This window comes from Dama dama, chromosome 1 (genome assembly GCF_033118175.1).
Source record: "Dama dama isolate Ldn47 chromosome 1, ASM3311817v1, whole genome shotgun sequence".
In the NCBI taxonomy this organism is placed as follows: domain Eukaryota; kingdom Metazoa; phylum Chordata; class Mammalia; order Artiodactyla; family Cervidae; genus Dama; species Dama dama.
In genome coordinates, this window is record NC_083681.1 from 43,390,323 (window position 1) to 43,411,456 (window position 21,134).

General features: G+C 40.1%; 1 protein-coding gene across 3 annotated transcripts in view; it reads right to left on the bottom strand.

Moving 5' to 3' along the window:
* The window catches only part of ZNF143 (zinc finger protein 143), a 60,528-nt gene extending 40,561 nt beyond the window's left edge, over positions 1-19,967 (bottom strand). Inside the window, exons 1-6 of one of the 3 annotated variants that reach the window (XM_061147858.1) lie at positions 19,862-19,967; positions 3,460-3,574; positions 3,052-3,144; positions 2,112-2,195; positions 1,499-1,582; positions 47-243 (exon numbers count right to left, since the gene is read on the bottom strand). In XM_061147858.1, coding sequence (XP_061003841.1) covers positions 47-243; positions 1,499-1,582; positions 2,112-2,195; positions 3,052-3,144; positions 3,460-3,574; positions 19,862-19,903 — 615 coding nt within the window. In that variant the 5' untranslated portion in view covers positions 19,904-19,967. Of the gene's footprint in view, positions 1-46; positions 244-1,498; positions 1,583-2,111; positions 2,196-3,051; positions 3,145-3,459; positions 3,579-19,861 lie in introns of those variants that run through there. The other 2 variants (XM_061147863.1, XM_061147852.1) reach the window with 2 other exon arrangements.
* Between the last annotated feature and the right edge of the window lie 1,167 nt (positions 19,968-21,134).

A 21,134-nucleotide genomic window follows, 5' to 3' on the forward strand; every position in this document is an offset into this window, starting at 1 on the left:
AAAGCAGCTCTACCTGGGATGTTCTTGACATTGTAAAATGCTATACCTTTGCTGCATACTGTTCCAAAGCACTGATGGTGTCGGGGTCAATGGCGGCATCCCCAGTGTGCAGACCTGCCACTGTCCCATCAGCTTGAATTGCCAGGATGGTGTCAGACTGTGGGACTTGCACTGCATGGTGGATGTAAGCTGTGGTGCCATCTTCCAACTGAACTGCCTGTAATGCACTCTGGTCATAACTATCTGAGGGAGTGGAAGAGAATGGCATTAAATTAAAGGTAGTGTGATAAACAATTACATGTTTAAAGGAAGCAAGGAATGAAGTTTTATTGAGCAGCTACTATGAGCAGGGCCCATGTGCTTTATGCGTATATTTCACTCAATCTTCACAAATATTCTCTGAGGTGGGTACACTTATCACCCTATTGTACAAATGGCAAACTGAGGCTTGAAGAAGTAAAGATACTTTCTTAAGACCCAGGAAATAAAAAACTAACAATTAACAGTCAAAAGCATTATGCAGAGAAACTAGGATCTGAACTCATGCCAATATGACTCCATCATGTTTTTTTCCCTTTAAATAACCATACCAAGATGCACACAGAATTGTTAAATAATAAATCTAGCCAATTACAGTGAACCTGTGATCAATTTCCACTGCTAAAGAAAAAAAAAGTCAGAGTTTACTTTTCCTCAACTTTAATAAATTTACTTACAAATTAAAATATTCTAAATTTTTAAAAGTTTCTTTGTTTTCACAACTAAACAGTCTTTTAAAATATTTACAATCATTCTATAATAAAATATTTTATAAAATAATAACAATAACTAATATTTATTGAGCGTTTACTTGGTGACAAATATTGTTCCAAGTGCTTTAGATGTTTGTATATTGTCTTTACAACTACCCTATGATGAGGATGTATATTATAATCTTCATTCCAGATGATGAAACTGAAGCACAAGAAGGGTAAATAATTTGCTCCAGGGCACACAGCTAAAAGACAACAGATCCAGACTGGAACCCAGATAGTCTGGCTGCAGAGCTGTGCTCATTGCTCCTATGCATTTCACCTCAATCCCCTGATCTTCCCTACACAAAGTTAATACGCATGAACATTTTACCATATTTATTTTAGATAGTTTTAAAATTTTTATTTAGTTTTAAGGACCAACCCAAGGGGCAAAGGACCTTGCTAAAGACAGTACCTTTAAAAGGAAAAAAAATCCAAAATTTAACTTTCAAATGTTTCAATTTCATATTTTAAAAGCAGCCTCTATTTGAAGTCTTCCCAGGAATCAGGGTTTTGCTAGTCCAAACTGCTACTGGACAACTCAAATCATTAAGAGAGTTTGATCAGACTGTGCCAAAATCTGCCATCTTACATTTGAGAGAAGAATTCTTCTTTTACATAACACCATTTCAGCAACTGAAGGTCTTATTTTTCCCACACCCCATTTCTCCCTTGTTTTATTCAAATGTTCAGAGCTAATTTACCTTTGGAGGTATGGTGAATAAATGCTGTAGTTCCATCTTCTAACTGCACTGCTTGCCCATCCTCTAAACGCAAACTGTCCCCTGCTCAAAAACAATGCTTACATTTAGATCCCATGTTATCCAAACATATTCTGATAATTCAGCAGCAAGAGAGTCAATAAACCATTAAACACATCATACAAACCTACTCTTGCTTTAAGGATCCTTGAATATAAATAATTTCAGCAAAGCTGCTCTGAATAAGTGTTTAAAGGTAAAAAATATGTTTATAATACCTGACGAATATATACCAGGGGATAAGGAGAATTGACAGGAGGGAAAAGAAAGAAGAAAATAAGAAGACATGTAGGATTTAGCTCAACTAATAGAAATATTCATTTAAAACTGTTGCCCATTTATCTCCAGAGTACAGTCTAGTAACTTCTTCTATATTATGTCTGAGAGAAAGTCTCAAGTTAAAATAGTCTTTAGATCCTCTCTTTGACATCTACCCATCTCTCCTTTCAGAAGGAGGACTAGAGATCGGGACCAAGTTAAAGTAGTAAGAGGCAGCTGGAGGCAGAAAACACTGAAGTATGGGAATCAGGAAGGTAAGTGAGTATCAAATACTTACTAGTTTTAGGTATGGGTACATGTTGAACATAGGCAGCAGAACCATCCTCCAACTGAATGACCTGACCATCTATGAGTTTTCCATCTAGAAACAAAAGATTTAAGCCAATAAATTAGCACAAGCAAAAAATTTAAACTTCATACAATTTCAAAATGATATCAACTATAAAAACATACACTACTTAAGATCATGTTCATCTTGCTTCTTCCCTCAATGTTCTGAGGCAATTCAATAACACATCCAGTGATCCTACAGAAAGCAGAAAATCCTCCCTCAGCCATCCTTCCTCCCCTCCAATTTTCAATTAGTTTCAATTTTCAATTAGAGGAAGAATGGCTCATGATAGCAAGCTACATGAGTCAAACCTCCATATACCTTTCAGAGCCACTTAGGAATAGGGACCCTGACCACAGCAAAGCTACAACTGGGAAGACAGAAAGACATATCAGTGCATGAGAGGTTAGTTGTCATTCTTATCCTTGGGGGCTACAAGTCCCTTGATTATGCATACGTGTGCTCAGTAGGTTTCCATAAAAACAAGAAATTTAAGAAACAGGCTATTTCTTGGAGCAAAGTAAACACTGATTTAGAAACAATGTAATAAAAGCAACACCAAATGTCTATTTTTATGCATATTTTGTAAAAACATTAAATAATAATTTAAAGTGCTAAAGGTCTTACTGATAATAGGTCAAGGAAACTAACCCCCTCTCCCCTTCCTCACTAATTCTGATAGCCTAGAGTATTTTCCAAATATCTCAAAAGGTTTCCACAAATTATCAAAACAAAATTTAAGTTAAACTGAAATGACTTAAAATTACCACATGCAATATACATTATCTTTAGGAGGGGTTAGGAAAAAGTTATAATTGCTAGGTATTCCAACTCTGAGGTTATGAATTGCTGGTAATAACCAATGGGCTGTATATGAAGCACATACCTTTAGAATTGTGCTGTATATAAGCAGTAGAACCATCTGCAAGTGTTACTGCTTGCAGGCTTACACCTTCCATGTTTTCTAAATTGTCACCATCTATTACAAAACAAAAGGTATTTTCTTTAGATAACTATCATATGTGCATGCTGTTTAAGTTTTTAAGTAAAAATTAATCAAAAGGCAGACTGTTTAACTTAGACTCAAATGGGCTTTCTTACAGCATTTACAAAAAAATATTTCCATGCCCTACAGTACCCAGCATCCACACCAAGGTAAAAATGCTCATAAAAAGGTTTAGCTTTGTGTTGCCTTTAGCTAAGGGAGGAGGAACAAAGTTATTACATTTTTTCCATTTTCCCTTAAGATAAATATTTCCAAACCCACAGGGTCCCTTCAAACAAAGCTGCTCACCTGCCACAGTCACTGCCTCTGTCAGGCACAGGGTAACATGCTGGGCCTCCATTCCTCCTCCAGGAAACTCTGTCATTCCCTGAGAATCTCGATTTATCTGGGCTAACAACATTTTCTACCTTGAAGAAAAATGCAGGTATTGAGAACAAAAAACAATGTATTTACAAAATAAAATCTACAGAGAATATTTATGAACTACAAAAAACTGCCAAGGAAGTTATAGAATGTTTTGAAATAAGCTGAAATTTCACTTAATATGCAGGGTAAGAGTATTAGCCCAAAGTCCAGAGCATGCTTTTAATAATTCATCAGAAAATTACTGAGCATACTGACAAGTCTTGCCCATCAGTTCTGTACCATGTCTAAAACTCCTGTAATTAGCATTCTTTGGGTTTAACAGGGTTGAATATTCCCACTTAGAATCCATGAATGTACTGAGTCCATTCTGTGGACAATCTTCAGAAATCTATCCTGAATCTGGCCACTTCTCACAAGCTTCACCTCCCTGATCCAAGCCACTACCATCTCTTACCCTAAGTTGTTACTGCAACAGCATCGTAATTGGTCTCCCTGCTTCTACTGTGACCTCCTTCACAGTCTCCTATCAACACAGCAATCAGACTGCCCTTTTTGAAGGGAAAAGTTAGATCTTGTCTCGCTTCTCAAAACTCTTTGAAGATTTGTCATCAAAGTAAAGCCAAAAGTCCTTATGCTAGCCTGTGAGGCCAATGATCTTGCCCCCATTTTCTACTGCTCTACATCTCATTCATTCCATTTCAGCAACATCAGTGCCCTTGCTTTCCCTCTAACATAGTGGATGCTCTGCTGCCTCAGGACCTTTACATTTGATGTTTCTTCTGCTTGAAACAGTCTTCCTGGTATCTTCATTATTACTCTCTCGTCTTCTTCCAGTCTTTGTTCAATGGCACCTCAATGAGAGCTTCCTTATTTACCTCACTGCAAACTGTATCGCCAACCCTTGATGATGATACACTCTATCCTTCTTCCTTCCTTTATACTTCAGCACAGTACTAATAAATTGACATTACATGTATTTACTTATTTTGTTTGTTTCTTATCTATTTCTCCCTCTACTAGAATGGACAGGGATTTTTATCTGCTCTCTGCTGACTAAAGTGCCTACAAAGTACCTGGCACATAGTACACAATAGGTGCTGAATAAATGGATGCATGAATGGCTCTTTAACCAATCTTCACCATAACCCCCTGCCTCCCTTTTCCCACCTCCAGGTCCCATAACTTCTGTGGGCCTTGAGTTGTCTCTAACAGAAGTTGTGATAATTTAGCTGCCTTAAGCCAGGGAACTGGACAACAGCATCTCTTGAGGACTTTTTCAGGTCTAAAGATCTAATTTCAGCTGTCAGTATTTAAAAGGGAAATATACAGATATTAGTAACATTTTACAATTGTTTAGGACTAGAAGATTTTCATTTTATAAACACTATAAACTGCACCTTCTTTGGATTAAAGCCAAGGACTATGGTTTAGACTCACAGAAAGCCAGTCAAGAACTGACTTCTCAGGGATTCCTGAAATATTTATAATCTATATCTGTTTATAGAGTATATGGAAACTTCAATTATTTCCTTGCTACTTCTAAGGACTAACAGAGAAGCCTCAAAATAATAATGGTACTCTGCTATTAAGCTCCCTGATGAGTTTAAGATTGGGACAGGCTCATTTTCAGAACAAGTACTGTCACCATACAACAGAAATAAGACAAGAAAATGGAAGGGAAAGCACCTATAAAAATGTAGTAAGTACTATATAATTTTTACAGTATACATCTAGATAGTGAATTTTGAAAAAGGCAGATTACAAGTTAATTTGGGTCATGATACTAAAAAATGTCCATTTGACCATAACTCAAGCATTTGTCCTTTTCATTCAATTATTTACAAATCTCCAAATAACTACATCAACAGGTAACTGATAAAGTTCTTTCTTGTCTGAAAGCTGGTAAAGTGTTAAATTTCCTTAGGAAGGCTTCAGCACCTGTAGTTTCTATCCTAATCGAAAAAAATGTACATTAACTCAAAGATGAAGAGTCAGCTGATTCCTGGACACAAATTGCTGGCAAATACACTTGGTGGTAAAGGATTCAGAAGAGATCAAATGTGTATTACCACTGCCAGAGATAATAAGTGATGTCAGGTCACAGCCCATCTTATTCTCAAAAAGACTCCGTGATACAACTAATGCCCTTTGTTAGAAAATGATCAAATGGGGGAAAATATGATAGTGAATAAATGAAATAAGCTAGAGTTAAAACACTCTATAGTTACTCACACCATATTCACATTCATGTCGTGATTGTGCATCAACATTTTCAGATAGTGTGTAAATAAGCATGTGAGAGGGGCTTCCCAGGCGGCTTGGTGGTAAAGAACCCACTTACAACGCAGGAGACACGGGCTTGATCCCTAGGTTGGGAAGATCCCCTGGGGAAGAAAATGGCAACCCACTCCAGCACTCCTGCCCAGGAGACCCCGTGGACAGAGAAGCCTGGCGGGGCTGCAGAGAGCTGGGCACAGCTGAGCACGCACAAGCATGTGAGATACACACGCATCTCCAGAAAGGGCCACCTTGCGAAAGGTAGTCAATTTCCTGTGCTTTAATAATGAATCGTGGACCAAAACCAGACACAGGGAGGCTGTGGTGGGGCACGACAGGAATCTCAAAGGAAGACATACGTAAAGTGATAAGTTCCTGCCTTTCTGGAAGATGCCGATGAATATTAACATAAGAAAAGAGAAAAAAAAACCACATTTATGAAGTGCAGCACACGTTATATCCAGAATAAAGCATTCCTACAACTCAACATCAAAAAACAATAACCCAAATTGGACAAAGGACTTAATAGAAATTTCTTCAAAGAAGATAAATGGCCAACAAAGATGAAAATATGCTCAATATCACTAATCATTGAGGAAAGGCAAATCAAAACCATGATTAGATATCACCTCACACCTGTAAGAATGTCCACTACCAAAACACAGGATAAGTTTTGGCAAGGACATGAAGAAATTAGAACCTTTGTGCACTGTTGGTGGGAATGTAGAATGGTGCATGCATGAATGCTCAGTCATGCACTTATCATAACACTTATCACAGTATACTCTAATTACCTTTCTCCAGAGCAGAAGCAGTGTGTTTACAGTATGTGCACACGCGCTCAGTCTCTTCAGCTGTGTCCGACTCTTTGTGACCCCGACCGTAGCCTGCCAGGCTCCTTTGTCCATGGGATTCTCCAGGCAAGAATACTGGGGTAGACTGCCATTTCCCACTCCAGGGGATCTTCCCAACCCAGGAATCAAACCCAAGCTTCTGGCATCTCCTGCACTGGCAGGCAGATTCTTTACCACTGCTGCTGCTGTTGCTGAGTCGCTTCAGTCGTGTCTGACTCTGTGCGACCCCACAGACAGCATCCCACCAGGCTGCCCCATCCCTGGGATTCTCCAGGCAAGAACACTGGAGTGGGTTGCCGTTTCTTTACTACTAGCAGCTGCTATTAAAAACAGTATGGAGGAAATTCCCTAGCAGTCCAGTGGTTGGGATACTTTGCTTTCACTGCCAAAGGCACAGGTTCAATCCCTGGTCAGGGAACTAAGATTGCCACTCCACAAAAAATAATAATAATAAAAAAAAAGATAAAAACAACAACAACAACAAAAACAAACAAAAAAGACTGTTACTCCACAAGCTGAGTGGCACGGCCAAATAAAATAAAAACAGTATGGAGATTCCTCAAAAAATTACAAATAAAATTTTACCATATGATCAAGCAATCCCACTTCTGGGCATATATCCAAAGGGATTAAAAGCAGACTCTCAGGAACTTCTCTGGTGGTGCAGTTGTTAAGAATCTGTCTGCCAATGCACGGGACAAGGGTTTGATCTCTGGTCTGGGAAGATCCCACACGTGGTGGAGCAACTAAGCCCGTGCACCACAACTGCTGGGAGCCCGGGAGCCACAACTGCTGAGCCCACGTGCCACAACTGCTGAAGCCCAAGCACCCTGGAGCCCACACCCCACAAGAGAAGACACCGCAACGAGAAGCCACACAATGCAACCAGAGAGCAGCCCCCACTCATTGCAACTAGAGAAAAGCCCTCATAACCACGAAGATCCAGTACAACCAAAAATAAAAAAATAAAGATAATCATGCTTCCCACATTAAAGAAAATTAGTAATTAAATACTTGCTGATTTCATCCCCTAAGAAAAAAAAAGAATCAGGGTTTCCTCAGTGGTTTGAGTCTACATCAGACCAATATTTTAAAATGTGAAGCCCTTAGATATCTCAAATTTGGTGTAAATTGTGAGATACAATTATTACCATGAATTATTATGAAAATATAAATCTAATGGTTTAGGTATAAGAGTAAGGACTTCAACTAAAAGTAATCTTTATCATAGTAAGAAATGATACAAAAAGAAATCTAGATTAACAAATCCTAAAGACTTTTTGAATGAAGCTACAGAAACCAGACTCATTTGAAAAGACCCTGATGCTGGAAAAGATCGAAGGCAGGAGGAGAACGGGGAGACACAGGATAAGATGGTTGGATGGCATCACCAACTCAACGGACATGAGTTTCAGTAAACTCTGGGAGTTGGGAGTTGGCGACGGACCAGGAAGGCCTGGTGTGCTGCAGTCCATGGGTTCACAAAGAGTCAGACACGACTGAGCTACTGAACTAACAGAAACGAGACCTTCAGAAATTGTCAAACTCCAGTTCTAACCTCAGGCTGGTTCCACCTACACACTTACCTGAGAAGTCACACCTTTCTATTACCTGGTCTTAATTACAAATTTTCCTTATAAATTCACTAATATACAAAGTGCTTCTTCATTTAAGCATGGTCATTTGTGCTGCATTTTATGACATCTCCTACCCTGGAATGAGGAAGTTTCTTAGTATAGCCAACATAAAAATAGCAGGCTATTCTGTAACTTTGTAGTTTGCTGATTCAGTTACACTGCTTTGATTAACCTTTGTGGAAAACTGTCTCTAAATCTCTTCAGTTTTATTTAAATATTAATACACCCAGGGAGTAAGAATGTTCCATGGATGCAATGTAATTCAGTTAAGCACAGAGTAGTTAGAACGTGCTAATAAATGACATAGTTTTCATAGGCTGTACAGAATGCTAAAGAGTAAAAGGGAGGGACAGAGTTTATACTACCAATTTTAAAGAAGTAGGATATTCTAGTGGGTGGGTGAAATGTTGAAACTTGAAGGCTTTACCAAGTTCCAGGAACATTCAGAAATGAAAGATTTACAACAGACTGGCAGGAAGTTGAGATGAGGCCTGGAGAAGTAAAACTAAAATATGTGTGAGAAAAAGCTGTGAGAACAGAGACAAGAATTTAGAAATGGACATCTAGGTCTAGTCATCAGAAACATCAATGTTGGTGATGGTCTGTTCTTAACTGAAACACTGATATGAAAAAGAACCGAAAAAAAAATTCTCTCTCAAATCTCAACAATGCGGTACTAACAGCAGGGCTTGATAAGGGCATTCCTGCATAGTTCAGTTTACTAAGCATGCCCTGGCCTGCCTGCACTGAGTCTAGGGAGTTTGAGGAAGTAAGTAGCAGGAGAGAGGTTCTGATATATTCAAACTCCACTTCTAACTGTGATCCTAGGTTGTACTTCATTTCCCCCAAGATAAACACTGTATATGTTAATATTTTATTATTCAAATTGCTCATCTTGTCATAGGTAAGGGAAGCAAAACATTGTGAGACAATTACGAAAATTACACAGAGCACTCCTGACAGACAACCGCAACAAAACAGATCCTTTGTACAAAAAAGTACACGGAATAGGACACGAAACATGGATAGTAAAAACATATACCTCTAGTCAGAAATAACTTTGTATAGGTCTCATATTTACAAAGCATTTTTCAGATCTAAAAGCTTAGTTGATGGAATAGTTCTGAAGGGACATAAAAGTTCTTGGGCTATTCCAGCCTCTTCTGAATCCCCAAACCTGTCCAGAAAACTACATTTCTTTGTTTCCTCATGGCAACTATTTAAATATTTTCCATTTGTCTCAAACCTCCACCCCCTCTTCTGCTATCCCCCCACTCTGTCTCCTTCAGGACTTCAATTAATCAGCCCTCAATTTCACAGAAAATAAGTCATCAGAGGAATTCTCTGCCCATAAACCTCACTCCACTGCATTTCTGCACATTTCTTCCTTCTTCTCCTACCGCATTACTTTCCTACAAGGTAAGACCAATTCTTCAACTTGTACTCTCCATTTCGTCTTTCCTCCACAGGGATTTCATGGCCCTCTTCTGTAAACAATTTCCCTCTCCCACAGTTTCTTCCAATCAATAACTTAAAAAACACAAACACAAAACAAAAAAACTCACCTCTGACTCAGCTACTTGTATCTCTTTCCTATCACAGCTAGATTTCCTTAACAGCTGTTACGAAGAATGCTTCCTGATTTCCCACTGCCATCTATCTGATTCCTGTCCCTAAGAACGGAAACTCTCTGGTTGGTCACTGATCTCCATTTTAACATGAAGTTCAATGGCCATTCCTAGGCATGAATGAGAAATGAAAATATTCATCCATCCACAAAGAGACTTATACAAGAATGTCCATAGCAGCTTTATTCATAATAGTTACAAGTTGGAATGAACTCAAATGTCCAACAATAAAAGAAAGGATTAAAAAAAAAGTTGTGATAAATTCATACAATAGAGTATTACCTAGCAATAAAGAGAAACAAACTATATACACATACATAACAGTATGTAACAATAACAGTGATGAATCTCAAAATTATTATGCTGAGGGAAGTAAGATAGTCCATAATATAACTTCCAAGAACACCATAATTAATCTAGTGTTAGAATAAAATGTGATTGCAAGGTTAGGGGGCTGACTGGAAAGGGGAACAAGGGGATTTTCTGTGGTGATGGACATGTTCTATTATCTTGAGTGATGATCATCTGGATGTATACAATTGCCAAAACTCATCAAATTGAATATAGATGATTATACCCCAAATTTTCAAAAAGTTTTTTTAAATGACCAGACATTATAATATCGATAGTTAAACATTAAAAAAAAAATGTGATGGATACTTTTCTGTCTTTGATACCATGGACCTTTTTCTCTTTTCTAGAATACTCTCCTGCGTTGGAATCTACGCATCCACATGCTCCTGGTTTCCTCTAACTTCCTAACCAATCCTTTTCCATTTCTCCGACGGGTTCCTAAATGTTGAGAACCTGCCGAGTTTGCATCCTCATTTGTTCTTTCATTTTATGCACTTTTCCTCTTGGAATATCATATCCATTCCCATGGTTTCAAAGATCTCTATAATTTACAAGCTTTCTAAAATGATCAAGTCTTTCCTCTTAATGGCTCCTGATCTATTTATCTAGCTGCTTGTTGGCCTTGATGACATTCACGGTCCACAGCCACCTCCATCTCAAAACAGTTTGCCATAAAATTCTACTTTTGTATTTTCTACCTCAATGATACAATCACCTACCCAGCAGTCAAATCCCCCTTAATCTCCAACTGATCACCAAAAATGATCACTTTACCTCCTAAATATCTGTCAAATGCATTCACTTCTCTTATTAGGCGGTCTTAATTCAGGCGACCATCACCACTTGGGTTATTACATCAGCCTCCTGAAATCCACCTTTACCCTCCTTCAACCTGATCTCCACAGCACTGTCCTGCTGCTGCTGCTAAGTCACTTCAGTCATATCCGACTCTGTGCGACCCCATAGACGGCAGCCCATCAGGCTCCGCTGTCCCTGGGATTCTCCAGGCAAGAACACTGGAGTGGGTTGCCATTTCCTTCTCCAGTGCATGAAAGTGAAAAGTGAAAGTGAAGTCGCTCAGTCGTGTCTGACTCTTCGTCACCCCATGGACTGCAGCCTACCAGGCTCCTCTGTCCATGGCATTTTCCAGGCAAGAGTACGGGAGTGGGTTGCCATTGCCTTCTCCGACAGCACAGTCCAAGTGCTTTCAAATCCAATCAGAGCATTTCTCTGTCATAAAAACCTTCAAAACTTTCCCACTTACCCATAAAGTCCAAATACCATGACTGGGGTTCTACTAACCTCTCCAATACAATCATCCTGGTTTGCCCAATACTGACAAGGTTCCCAGGTCAAGGAACTTTCACTTCTGTTTTATTTCTCTGGGGGGAATTTGTTTTAAAATCGGTATAGCTTCCAGTTCAAGACAGTGGAGTAGAAGGCCTGTGGTCAGCTCTCCTGCGAGAGCACCAAAACTGCAACCAGCTGTTGGAACAACCAACAACAGGAGGACGCTGGAACCCACCAAAAAGATACCCCACATCCAAAGACAAAGAAGCCACAGTGATATGGTAGGAGGGGCACAATCACGATAAAATCAAATGCCATACCCACTAGGTGGGTGATCCACAGACTGGAGAACAGTAATACCAAAGAAGTTCTCGCACTGTTGTGAAGGTTCTGAACCCCACATCAGGTTTCCCAGCCTGGGGATCCAACAGAGGGACTGGAAATCTCCAGGGAATCTGGCCTTGAGGGCCAGCAGGATTTGATTATAGGCCTTCCAGAGCACTGAGAGAAACAGAGACTCCAAGCTTGGAAGGCACAAACAAAATTTTGCGTGCACCAAGACCCAGAGGAGAGGAGCAGTGACCACACTGGAGACTGAACCAAAACTACCTACCAGTGTTGGGAGGGCCTCCTGTGGAAGCGTGGATCGGCATGGGCTCACCACAGGAACAGGGGCACTGGAAGGTCCCCCTTGGCATAAAGTCTCTTGGAGTTCACCATTAAGTCTACCATAGAGCCCACAGATCCCAGGGCTGGATCAAACAACTACCAGGGAGAGTGTCCAACCCCACCCATCAGCAGATAATTGTATTAAAGCTTTACTGAGCAAGGCCCTGCCCACCCGAGCAAGACCCAGCTTTTCCCATTCATCAAGAAGCTGACATAAACCTCTTAGCAGCCTCATCCATCAGAGGGCAGACAGAAGAAGCAAGGAGAAGCACAGTCTCACAGCAGCTGTAACAAAAACCATTATTACAGAAAGTTAATCACGATGCAAAAGCAGAAAGTTATGTCCCAGATGAAGGGAAAAGATAAAATCCTAGAAGAACAACTAAATGAGGTGGAAACAGGTACCTTCCAGAAAAAGAATTCAGAATAATGATAGTGAAGATAATCCAGGATATTGGGAAAAGAATGGAGGCAAAGATTGAGGAGATGCAAGAAATGTTTACCAAAGATCTAGAAGAACTAAAGAATAAACAAACAGAGATGAATAATACACTAGAAGGAATCAATAGCAGGATAACTAAGGCAAAAGAACGGGTAAATGAACTGGAGGACAGAATGGTGGAAATCACTGCCACAGAACAGAATATAGAAAAAAGAATGAAAAGAAATGAAGATAGCCTAAGAGACCTCTGGGACAACAATAAACACGCCAACTTTCAATATACCAACATTTGCATTACAGGGGTCCCAGAAGGAGAAGAGATAGAGAAAGGACCTGAGAAAATATTTGAAGAGGTTAATAGCTGAAAACTTTTTGAACATGGGAAAGGAAATAGTCAACCAAGTCCAGGAAGCAGAGTATCCCAGGAAGGATAAACCCAAAGAGGAACACACAGAGACACACAGTAATCAAACTGACAAAAAATAACGACAGAGATAAAATATTAAAAACAACAAAGGAAAAACAACAAATAACATACAAGGGAATTCCCAACTGGCTACCAGTTGATTTCTCAACAGAAACTCTACTGGCCAGAAGGGAATGGCATGATATATTTAAAGTGATGAAAGGAAAAAAAGAAGAAAAAAATAAAGTGATGAAAGGGAAGAACCTACAACTAAGAATACTCTACCCAGCAAGACTCTTCCTTCACATTTGATAGAGAAATCAAAAGTTTCCCAGACAAGCAAAAGTTAAGAGAATTCAGCAGCACCAAACCAGCTATCCAAAAAATGCTAAAGGAACTTCTCTAGGCAGGAAATACAAATGAAGGAAAAGACCTACAGAAAATAAACCCCAAACAATTAAGAAAATGGTAACAGGATCATAATATAACCTTAAATGTAAATGGATTAAACGCACAAGCCGAAAAGACACAGACTGGCTGAGTGGATGAAAACCTGTGCATATATGCACTTCCACTTACCATATTACCCAAACTAGGATCTAACAGAAAAATCTGTAATCACTTTTTAAAATCCAGATACATATCAGAATTATCTTGAAATTTTTTGAAAAATACAAGTGCTCAGGTATTGCTTTTACCTCCTTAGCTCCATGTTTCTAATGAGCAGTCATGTTTAAAAACTGGACTACATGATGAACTTTTACTTTTATCTAATTTGTTTCACTTTTGATATCTCATATTCAGTGTTCCCATTTCATTTAGCTTATGTTTGCCATTTCCTTTTTTTTGATATTCTTTCCCAAGTCTTTATCAAGTGTAGTAGAAAAGCTTTTGTATACATATATATAAACATGCATACTTTATATATTTTAAAAAATATATGTATTTTTGCCTAACTAAAAAAATTATGACATTTTTATTCCACTGTTTGACTTATGAATAGAATACTAGATTTCTAATTAAAAAATAGATATGCCACAAAGGTTTACTGTATAGCACAGGGAACCATAGTCAATATCATGTAATACTCTATGTAATATATGTATATTTGTATAACTGAATCACCTTGCTGTGCACCTGAAACACTGTAAGTCAACTACACTTCAATAAAAAAAAATATATATATATATAAAAGGATAAATAATAAAAAAGAAAAAAAAGACTGGAATAGTCTTGGGCAAGGGCTTCTCTGGTTAACTCAGACAGTAAAGAATCTGTGTGTAATGCAGGAAACCCAGGTTCCATCCTTGGGGTGGGAAGATCCCCTGGAGAAGGGAATGGCTACCCACTCCAGTATTCTTGCCTGGAGACTTCCAAGGACAGAGGAGCCTGCAGGCTACAGTCCCTGGGGTCGCAAGAACCAGACACAACTGAGCGACTAACACTTTCAAAGGCAAAACAGCTTGGAAACTATTTTAGACATAATAAAAGACTGAGCACTGAATAAATGTGTAAATGCTGTTGGAAGCCAGAGCTCTCATTAAGGAAGAAGGGAAATGCAAATATGGAATAAGGGAAGAAAACAAAGAGCTCTGTGGGATGAGCTGGAATTGGAGGTACTGGTGTGAACTCAATCTCTAAAATGTGCTTATGTGTGTATACACAGGCATATCCTACTTTGTTCTCATTTTGCTCCTTCCTAAGGTAACTATTTTTCTCCAAGGTTCTAAACACAGTAAAACCACTCACAAACTGGCATGACCGAACAACTAACACTTTTACTTTCAGCAAATCAAGACAAGTTGATCACTCTATCCTTCAGTCTTATTCTAGTACAATCTTACATTCCACATTCCAGCAACACTGATTAAAATTCTAGTAGCTAATGATACTAGTATCATTTAATATTATTAATAATTTAAAAATTTAATAATGATAACTTACTCTTCCAAAATACTATATGCCAGGCATTACTACCAAATCATTTAATCCTTCTAGTAATCCTACGAATTAAGTATCACTTTACCACAATTTTGCAGATGAAGAAAGTGAAACTCAGGTTAAACGATGTCCTTAACTTCACAACATAAGTGGTAAAATCACCTTCTAACCATTTCGCTCAACAACTTTTACATGAGCCCAAGGTATCTCTTCTTGCATCTGGGCTCTGAACAGTGCCATTCATTCCCTCTAGAATACTTTTCCTTCTCTTTGCTGCTGCTGCTGCTAAGTCGCTTCAGTCGTGTCCAACTCTGTGCAACCCCATGGATGGAAGCCCACCAGGCTCCTCCGTCCCTGGGATTCTCCAGGCAAGAACATTGGAGTGGGTTGCCATTTCCTTCTCCAATACGTGAAAGTGAAAAGTGAAAGGGAAGTTGCTCAGTCATGTTCACCTCTTAGTGACCCCATGGACTGCAGCCCACCATGGGATTTTCCAGGCAAGAGTACTGGAGTGGGTTGCCATTGACTTCTCCACCTTCTCTCTTTACTTGGCTAAATTCTTCAGATTCCACCAGAAAGTTTTTTTTTTTTTTCACCAGAAAGTTTTATCTCAACTCCCCAAACTGGGTCTGAATGCTTTACCTGTATTTCCCAAGACACTCTGTCCATACCCTTATCATGACACTTACCACAGTATACTTTAATTACCTGTTTTTCTCCAGAGTAGAAGCAGTGCATTTATAGCATGTCCATGTGTGCTCAGTTGCTTCAGTCACGTTTGACTCTTTGCGACCCTATGGACTGTAGCCTGCCAGACTTCTCTGTCTATGGTATTCTCCAGGCAAGAATACTGGAGTGGGTTGCCATGCCCTCCTCCAGGGGATCTTCCCGGCCCACAGACCATACCTGGGTTTTCTGCACTGCAGGCAGATTCTTTACCGCTGAGCCACCAGAGAAGCCCATACTTATAGCAACCAGCTACTAAAACATACAATAATATCTAAGGAGGATTCCCCTATTGATATAAAGTATGGGTTATATCTAGGAAGGAATACTTACAAGACATGGTATACAGCATTATACTTAAGAATAAGGACTCCTGAGCCAGCCTGCTTCAAACTCTCATTGATCACATATTATCTATGTGACCTTGGGCAATTTACTTAAAAACGCTGTGTCACAGTTTCTCTATTTGTAAAAGGCAGGTACTTCACAGAGGTACTACAAATAAAAATCGCTTGTAACAGCACATGGCATTACATGTATGTTTGCTATTAATGGGCTTCCCTGGTGGCTCGGAGAGTAAAGAATCCACTTGCAACGTGGGAGACCTGGGTTCCATCCCTGGGCATGGCAAAGCACTCCAGTATTCCTGCCTGGAGAATTTCCGTTGACAGAGGAGCCTGGCGGGTTACAGTCCATGGGGATCCCAAAGAGTTGGACATGACTGAGCGACTAAGCTGCTTATCAGTAGTTTAAAGCTAAATGAGAAGCTAAATGTCTCTGTCTTATTCACTATTTTCACCTACTACATGCACGATCTTGGTTTTCTGACCAGGGACTGAACTCAGGCTCCCAGGCAGTGAAAGAATTGAGACCTAACCACTGGACTGCTAGGGAATTTCCGTCAAGTGGTGTTGCCAGAGGAGGAAAAAAACAAAAAAAAGTTTCAGAGATGTGTTATTCAAGAGAAACTTTCCTCTTGTTCATAATTTTCCTTTTTGAAAATACCTTTACTGAGATACAAATCACATACCATAAAATTTATCCATTTAAGGTGTACAAGTCAATGACTTTAGTATATTTAGAGTAAACAAACATTACCAAAACCTGAATTCAGAATATTTTTATCACCAGCAAAAGAAAAGCCTATCTCCCCCTTCCCAAACCCACAGGTAACCACCAATCTACTTTCTATTTCTACAGATTTGCTTATTCTGGACACTTCATATAAATGGAATCATAGTATATGGTCTTTCACGACTGTCTTTTTTCACTTAAACTAAATAATGTTTTCAAGGTTCCTCCATTAAAAACTTTTTTTAAAGCTAAAAATAAAAAATTTCAATCTATAAAAATGCTGAATCACTGTTATACACCCTAAATAAGTAAAATGTAAATCAACTATACCTGAATTTAAAAAAAGAAAAAATTTCCTTATCCCTATGAAAGTTTTTTTCCCTCAAAAAGAAGATAAAAAATAATTTCTAAAGGTTATTTTAAATAATTGACTTAAAAAAAACATATTTACTTATTTATTTTGGTAGAGCTGCCATATGTGGAATCTTAGTTCCAGAAATCAAGAACTGAACTCAGGCCCCCTGATAGTGAAAGTACCAAGTCCTAATCACTGGACAACCAAGGAATTTCTATAAAGTGGTATTTTAGGTACAAAAAAAATGTAGTTTAGAGTTAAATGCCTGTGTCTACACATTAATGGATGAGTTATTTCCACAGAGTACAGAGTTCCCACAGTGGCACGGTTCTAAAATAGGATTAAATTTATGGGAAACTGAAAAAAGGTGTATCTCTGTTGTCAACTTTTTATTTCTATGAGAGGGAGGGAGATTTTCAGTATAGATCCATCTTAAAAACAAGATCATTTTGATAATACACTTACAAAAGCTACCCCTTAAAATGCAAATTAAGCATAGAAATCAGCAATGACACAAACAACTCAACTCTTTAAATAATCACTATGTCCTGAAATAAAGCCAAGAGCAAAAAGACTAAGAACTGGGTAAAATTCTCGAATTAAAAATAAAAACAAGGGCTGCCCTAGTAGTACAGAGGCTGACTCTGAGTTCCCAATGCAGGGGCCCTGGGTTTGATCCCTGATAGGGAAACTAGATCCCACATGCTGCAACTAAGGCCCAGGGCAGCCAAATAAACAATTTAACACATATATAAAAACAAAAACTATATAAGAACTTCAAAATTAAGTAATGATAAGAACATCAGGACTCAAGAAAGTTCTCCTCAAGTGATCATAAACTGTACCTACATTATACTTAATAACAACTAAACTAACAGTAGAGGGGACTTCGTGGTGGTCCACTGGCTAAGACTTCACACCCACAGTGATGGGGGCCCTGGTTAGCTCCCTGGTCAGAGAAATCAATTCCACATGTTCATGATGTAACTGAAAGATTGCACATGCCACAACTAAGACCCAGAGGAGCCAAATGAAGAGATAAGTAATAAATAAATGTGATTGTTTATAGCAACATTATGCATAACAGCCAAGACAGAAGCAACCTGAAAGTCCACATCAACAGATGAACGGATAAATAAAAGGCGTTAGTCCAAACAATGAAATATTTGGCAACAAAAAGAAATGAAGTACTCATACATGCTCTAACATGAATGAACCTTGCAAACATGCTAAGTGAAAGAAGCCAGTCACAACAACCCACATACTGTGTGATTCAATTTTTACGAAACACTGGGAACAGACAAACTTGTAGATTAGTGGTTGGGGAAAGAGGTGTATTATGGGGAAATCGGGAGAAACCTAGTGGGTACCGAGTTTCTTGCCGGGAGAACATGTTTTAAAATTTTGGTAATGGTTGCACAACTCCGTGAAAACATTAAACCTACCTAATTACATACTTTAACGGGGTGATTTGTAAAGGTCTGTATACTCTATCAATAAAGCTGTTATTTTTAAAAACTAAAAGGTGGCTATGGAAAAAATGGGCAAAGTATTTGTACACTGAATAATTTCCAAAGTAATCTAAATACACGGGTAAAATTCGTTACTATCTTACTTTTGGATGATTTCATTACCAAGTCTCTTACTAAACACTTAATAACCAACTGAAACTATGCGACCAACAAGGGAAAATATTAAATATTGCACAGATTTTTGTCAACTACAACAAAACTACTGGACTCTTACAGCTTCTAGTAAGATTCAGGACAAAGGCGACAACCTCGAAGGTACAATTTTTCACATCTCCAACTAGATTATACCAGCTGACTACAGACACACTTCCAAAAGCTTAAATTGATCTTAAACTTAAAATCAGTTTGGCAATTATTTTATCACTTTTTACTTAACTTCTTTAATGAGTAAACAATGTTAAAAAAAAAAAAAGCAAAAGGGGAGAGGATATTGATGGACCTTCCACAATAAATGTTACAAAGCAACGAAAGGATTCGTTCACTCTTTTCACCAAAATCGAGAAAACAGAATGATAAAATCAGTTATTTCCAATATTCGATATTAGGCTCATTGACCCCAATCTTTTTTTTTTTCCAAGCGAGGGAAACAAGAAATGTGTGCAGGTCTGAGGGGGAGGAAATACTGGGGGCAATCTGCAGGCGGGATCCCAATCGGGCCCTCGGCCAGTTCTGCCACCGGCACGCCAGCCGGGGCCTGGTGCTGACCAGGGCCCAGCGTCCCAGCCCGAGGAGCTTCGCCGCGGCGGCGCCTGGGGACTCGCTCCGCGCGGAGGTCAAGCCGAGAAGCGCCGCCAGGCTCCCGAGGGCTCCACCCTCCCCTCTTTCACTCCCTCCCCTCGGCGGTCCCCAGAGGGGAACAGGCGGGGCGCTACGCGACGAGACTTGGGGGAGGGGGGGTGGTTTGCGTCCTCAGAGAGAAAAGCTCCGCCGCCCCAGAGTGGCGGCCGCGGGTTATTAATAAACTCCGCTTCTGCCCAGACGCAACTACCGCGGCCGGCCGTAGGATCGGCAAGGCCTGAGGTGGAGGTTGAGCAGCCGGAGCCAGAGCCCGGGCCCAAGCGGGCCCGCGCCGCCGCGCTGAGGGCGGCGGCCGGGCGGAGAATAATGCACACTGGGTAAAAACACATTTATATACGAACCTCCGAGAAAATTTTCCAACAATTCCTTCGTCCGACCACCATGCACCAGGACAGGAAACAGCCGCCCGGCCCCCAAGCCCCGCAACCCGCATAGTAGCTCTGAGGCCCGCCCCCAGCCTCCATTGGGCTGTAATTACGTCACTCACTGGACGCTTCCTGCTTGCCATTGGCTCAAATTTAGGCGACGCGAAAGAAGACGGCCTTATCCACGCCCCCTTACCTGACGTCAGCCTCGCCTGGCCTTAGAGCCAGCGGCTGAGTGGCTTACCCAAAGTGCGGAACCAAAGTTCCTGCTTCTGACTGGTTGACAGAACCGCTCATCCCAGCGCGACAACGCCTCGCTGACAAGTGAATTATGCCTATTCTGGGGCCCCAGCAGGAGGCGCCATTTTGTAGCGAGGGAGGGAGGGTGGTCCTTGTGACTAGCCGGGAGGGAGAAGAGTTGAGAGGCGCCATTTTCCCCACAGGGGCTAGGAGGTGGCCTTGGCTCTGCCGGTGGGCTTGCTGGAGCGCGTTCTGGAGATCGGTTGCGCTTTGCCTAGCAATTGCTGAGTGTTGCCTCGTCGGTGGGGTGGGGTGAGACGGGATGCGACGGCTCACAGTTCTCTGGGGGGCTCTTGGTGCCAGCTGAGGCCTTTGCTCTTGGATGGAGGTTCTGTTTTTTGAGAGCTGCCGTATCCATGTCATTGGCTGCCAAGACTACCTTTGCTTTTCCAGTCGTCGGGGTATCATCAATGGTAGGAGGATGAACCTCCTGCCTCAGCGGAAGCTCAGGCGAAGCTCGCCAACGAGGCGGTGGTCTTGGATTCTGCTGGGAGACATTGCGGATGCTTTGCGCTTTCATGTTGATTAAGTTCAAATTTTGAAGTCGTCTCTAATGGTGTCGCTAACTTCTTTTTTACTTTCCCTCTTGTGTGTGTCGCGAATTAAAGTAAAAAAGGGTCGGGAAAGCATTGAGTGGGTCTCCTTGTACCTATTAAGATTAGATACAAGTTAGTTGTGAAGTTGAGGTAATGTTTCTCGTAGCTCTTAACCCAAACTTTTTTAAGCTATTGGAAATACAAGCCTCATTTGAGGAGTATTCAGTATGTATTCATGTGCTTTGGCAACGAAGCTGAGTAAAGATGAGATAAAAGTGTGTAGACTCAAGATTTGTTAAATCGGGCGTTCCAAGTGTAGATTTGAGTTACTAAGAATGAAGAGGATTGTCCCGCTGTAACTTAGAGATTTGTGTAATGCTTACAAAAATTGGAGAAAGCTGGATAATGTTTGA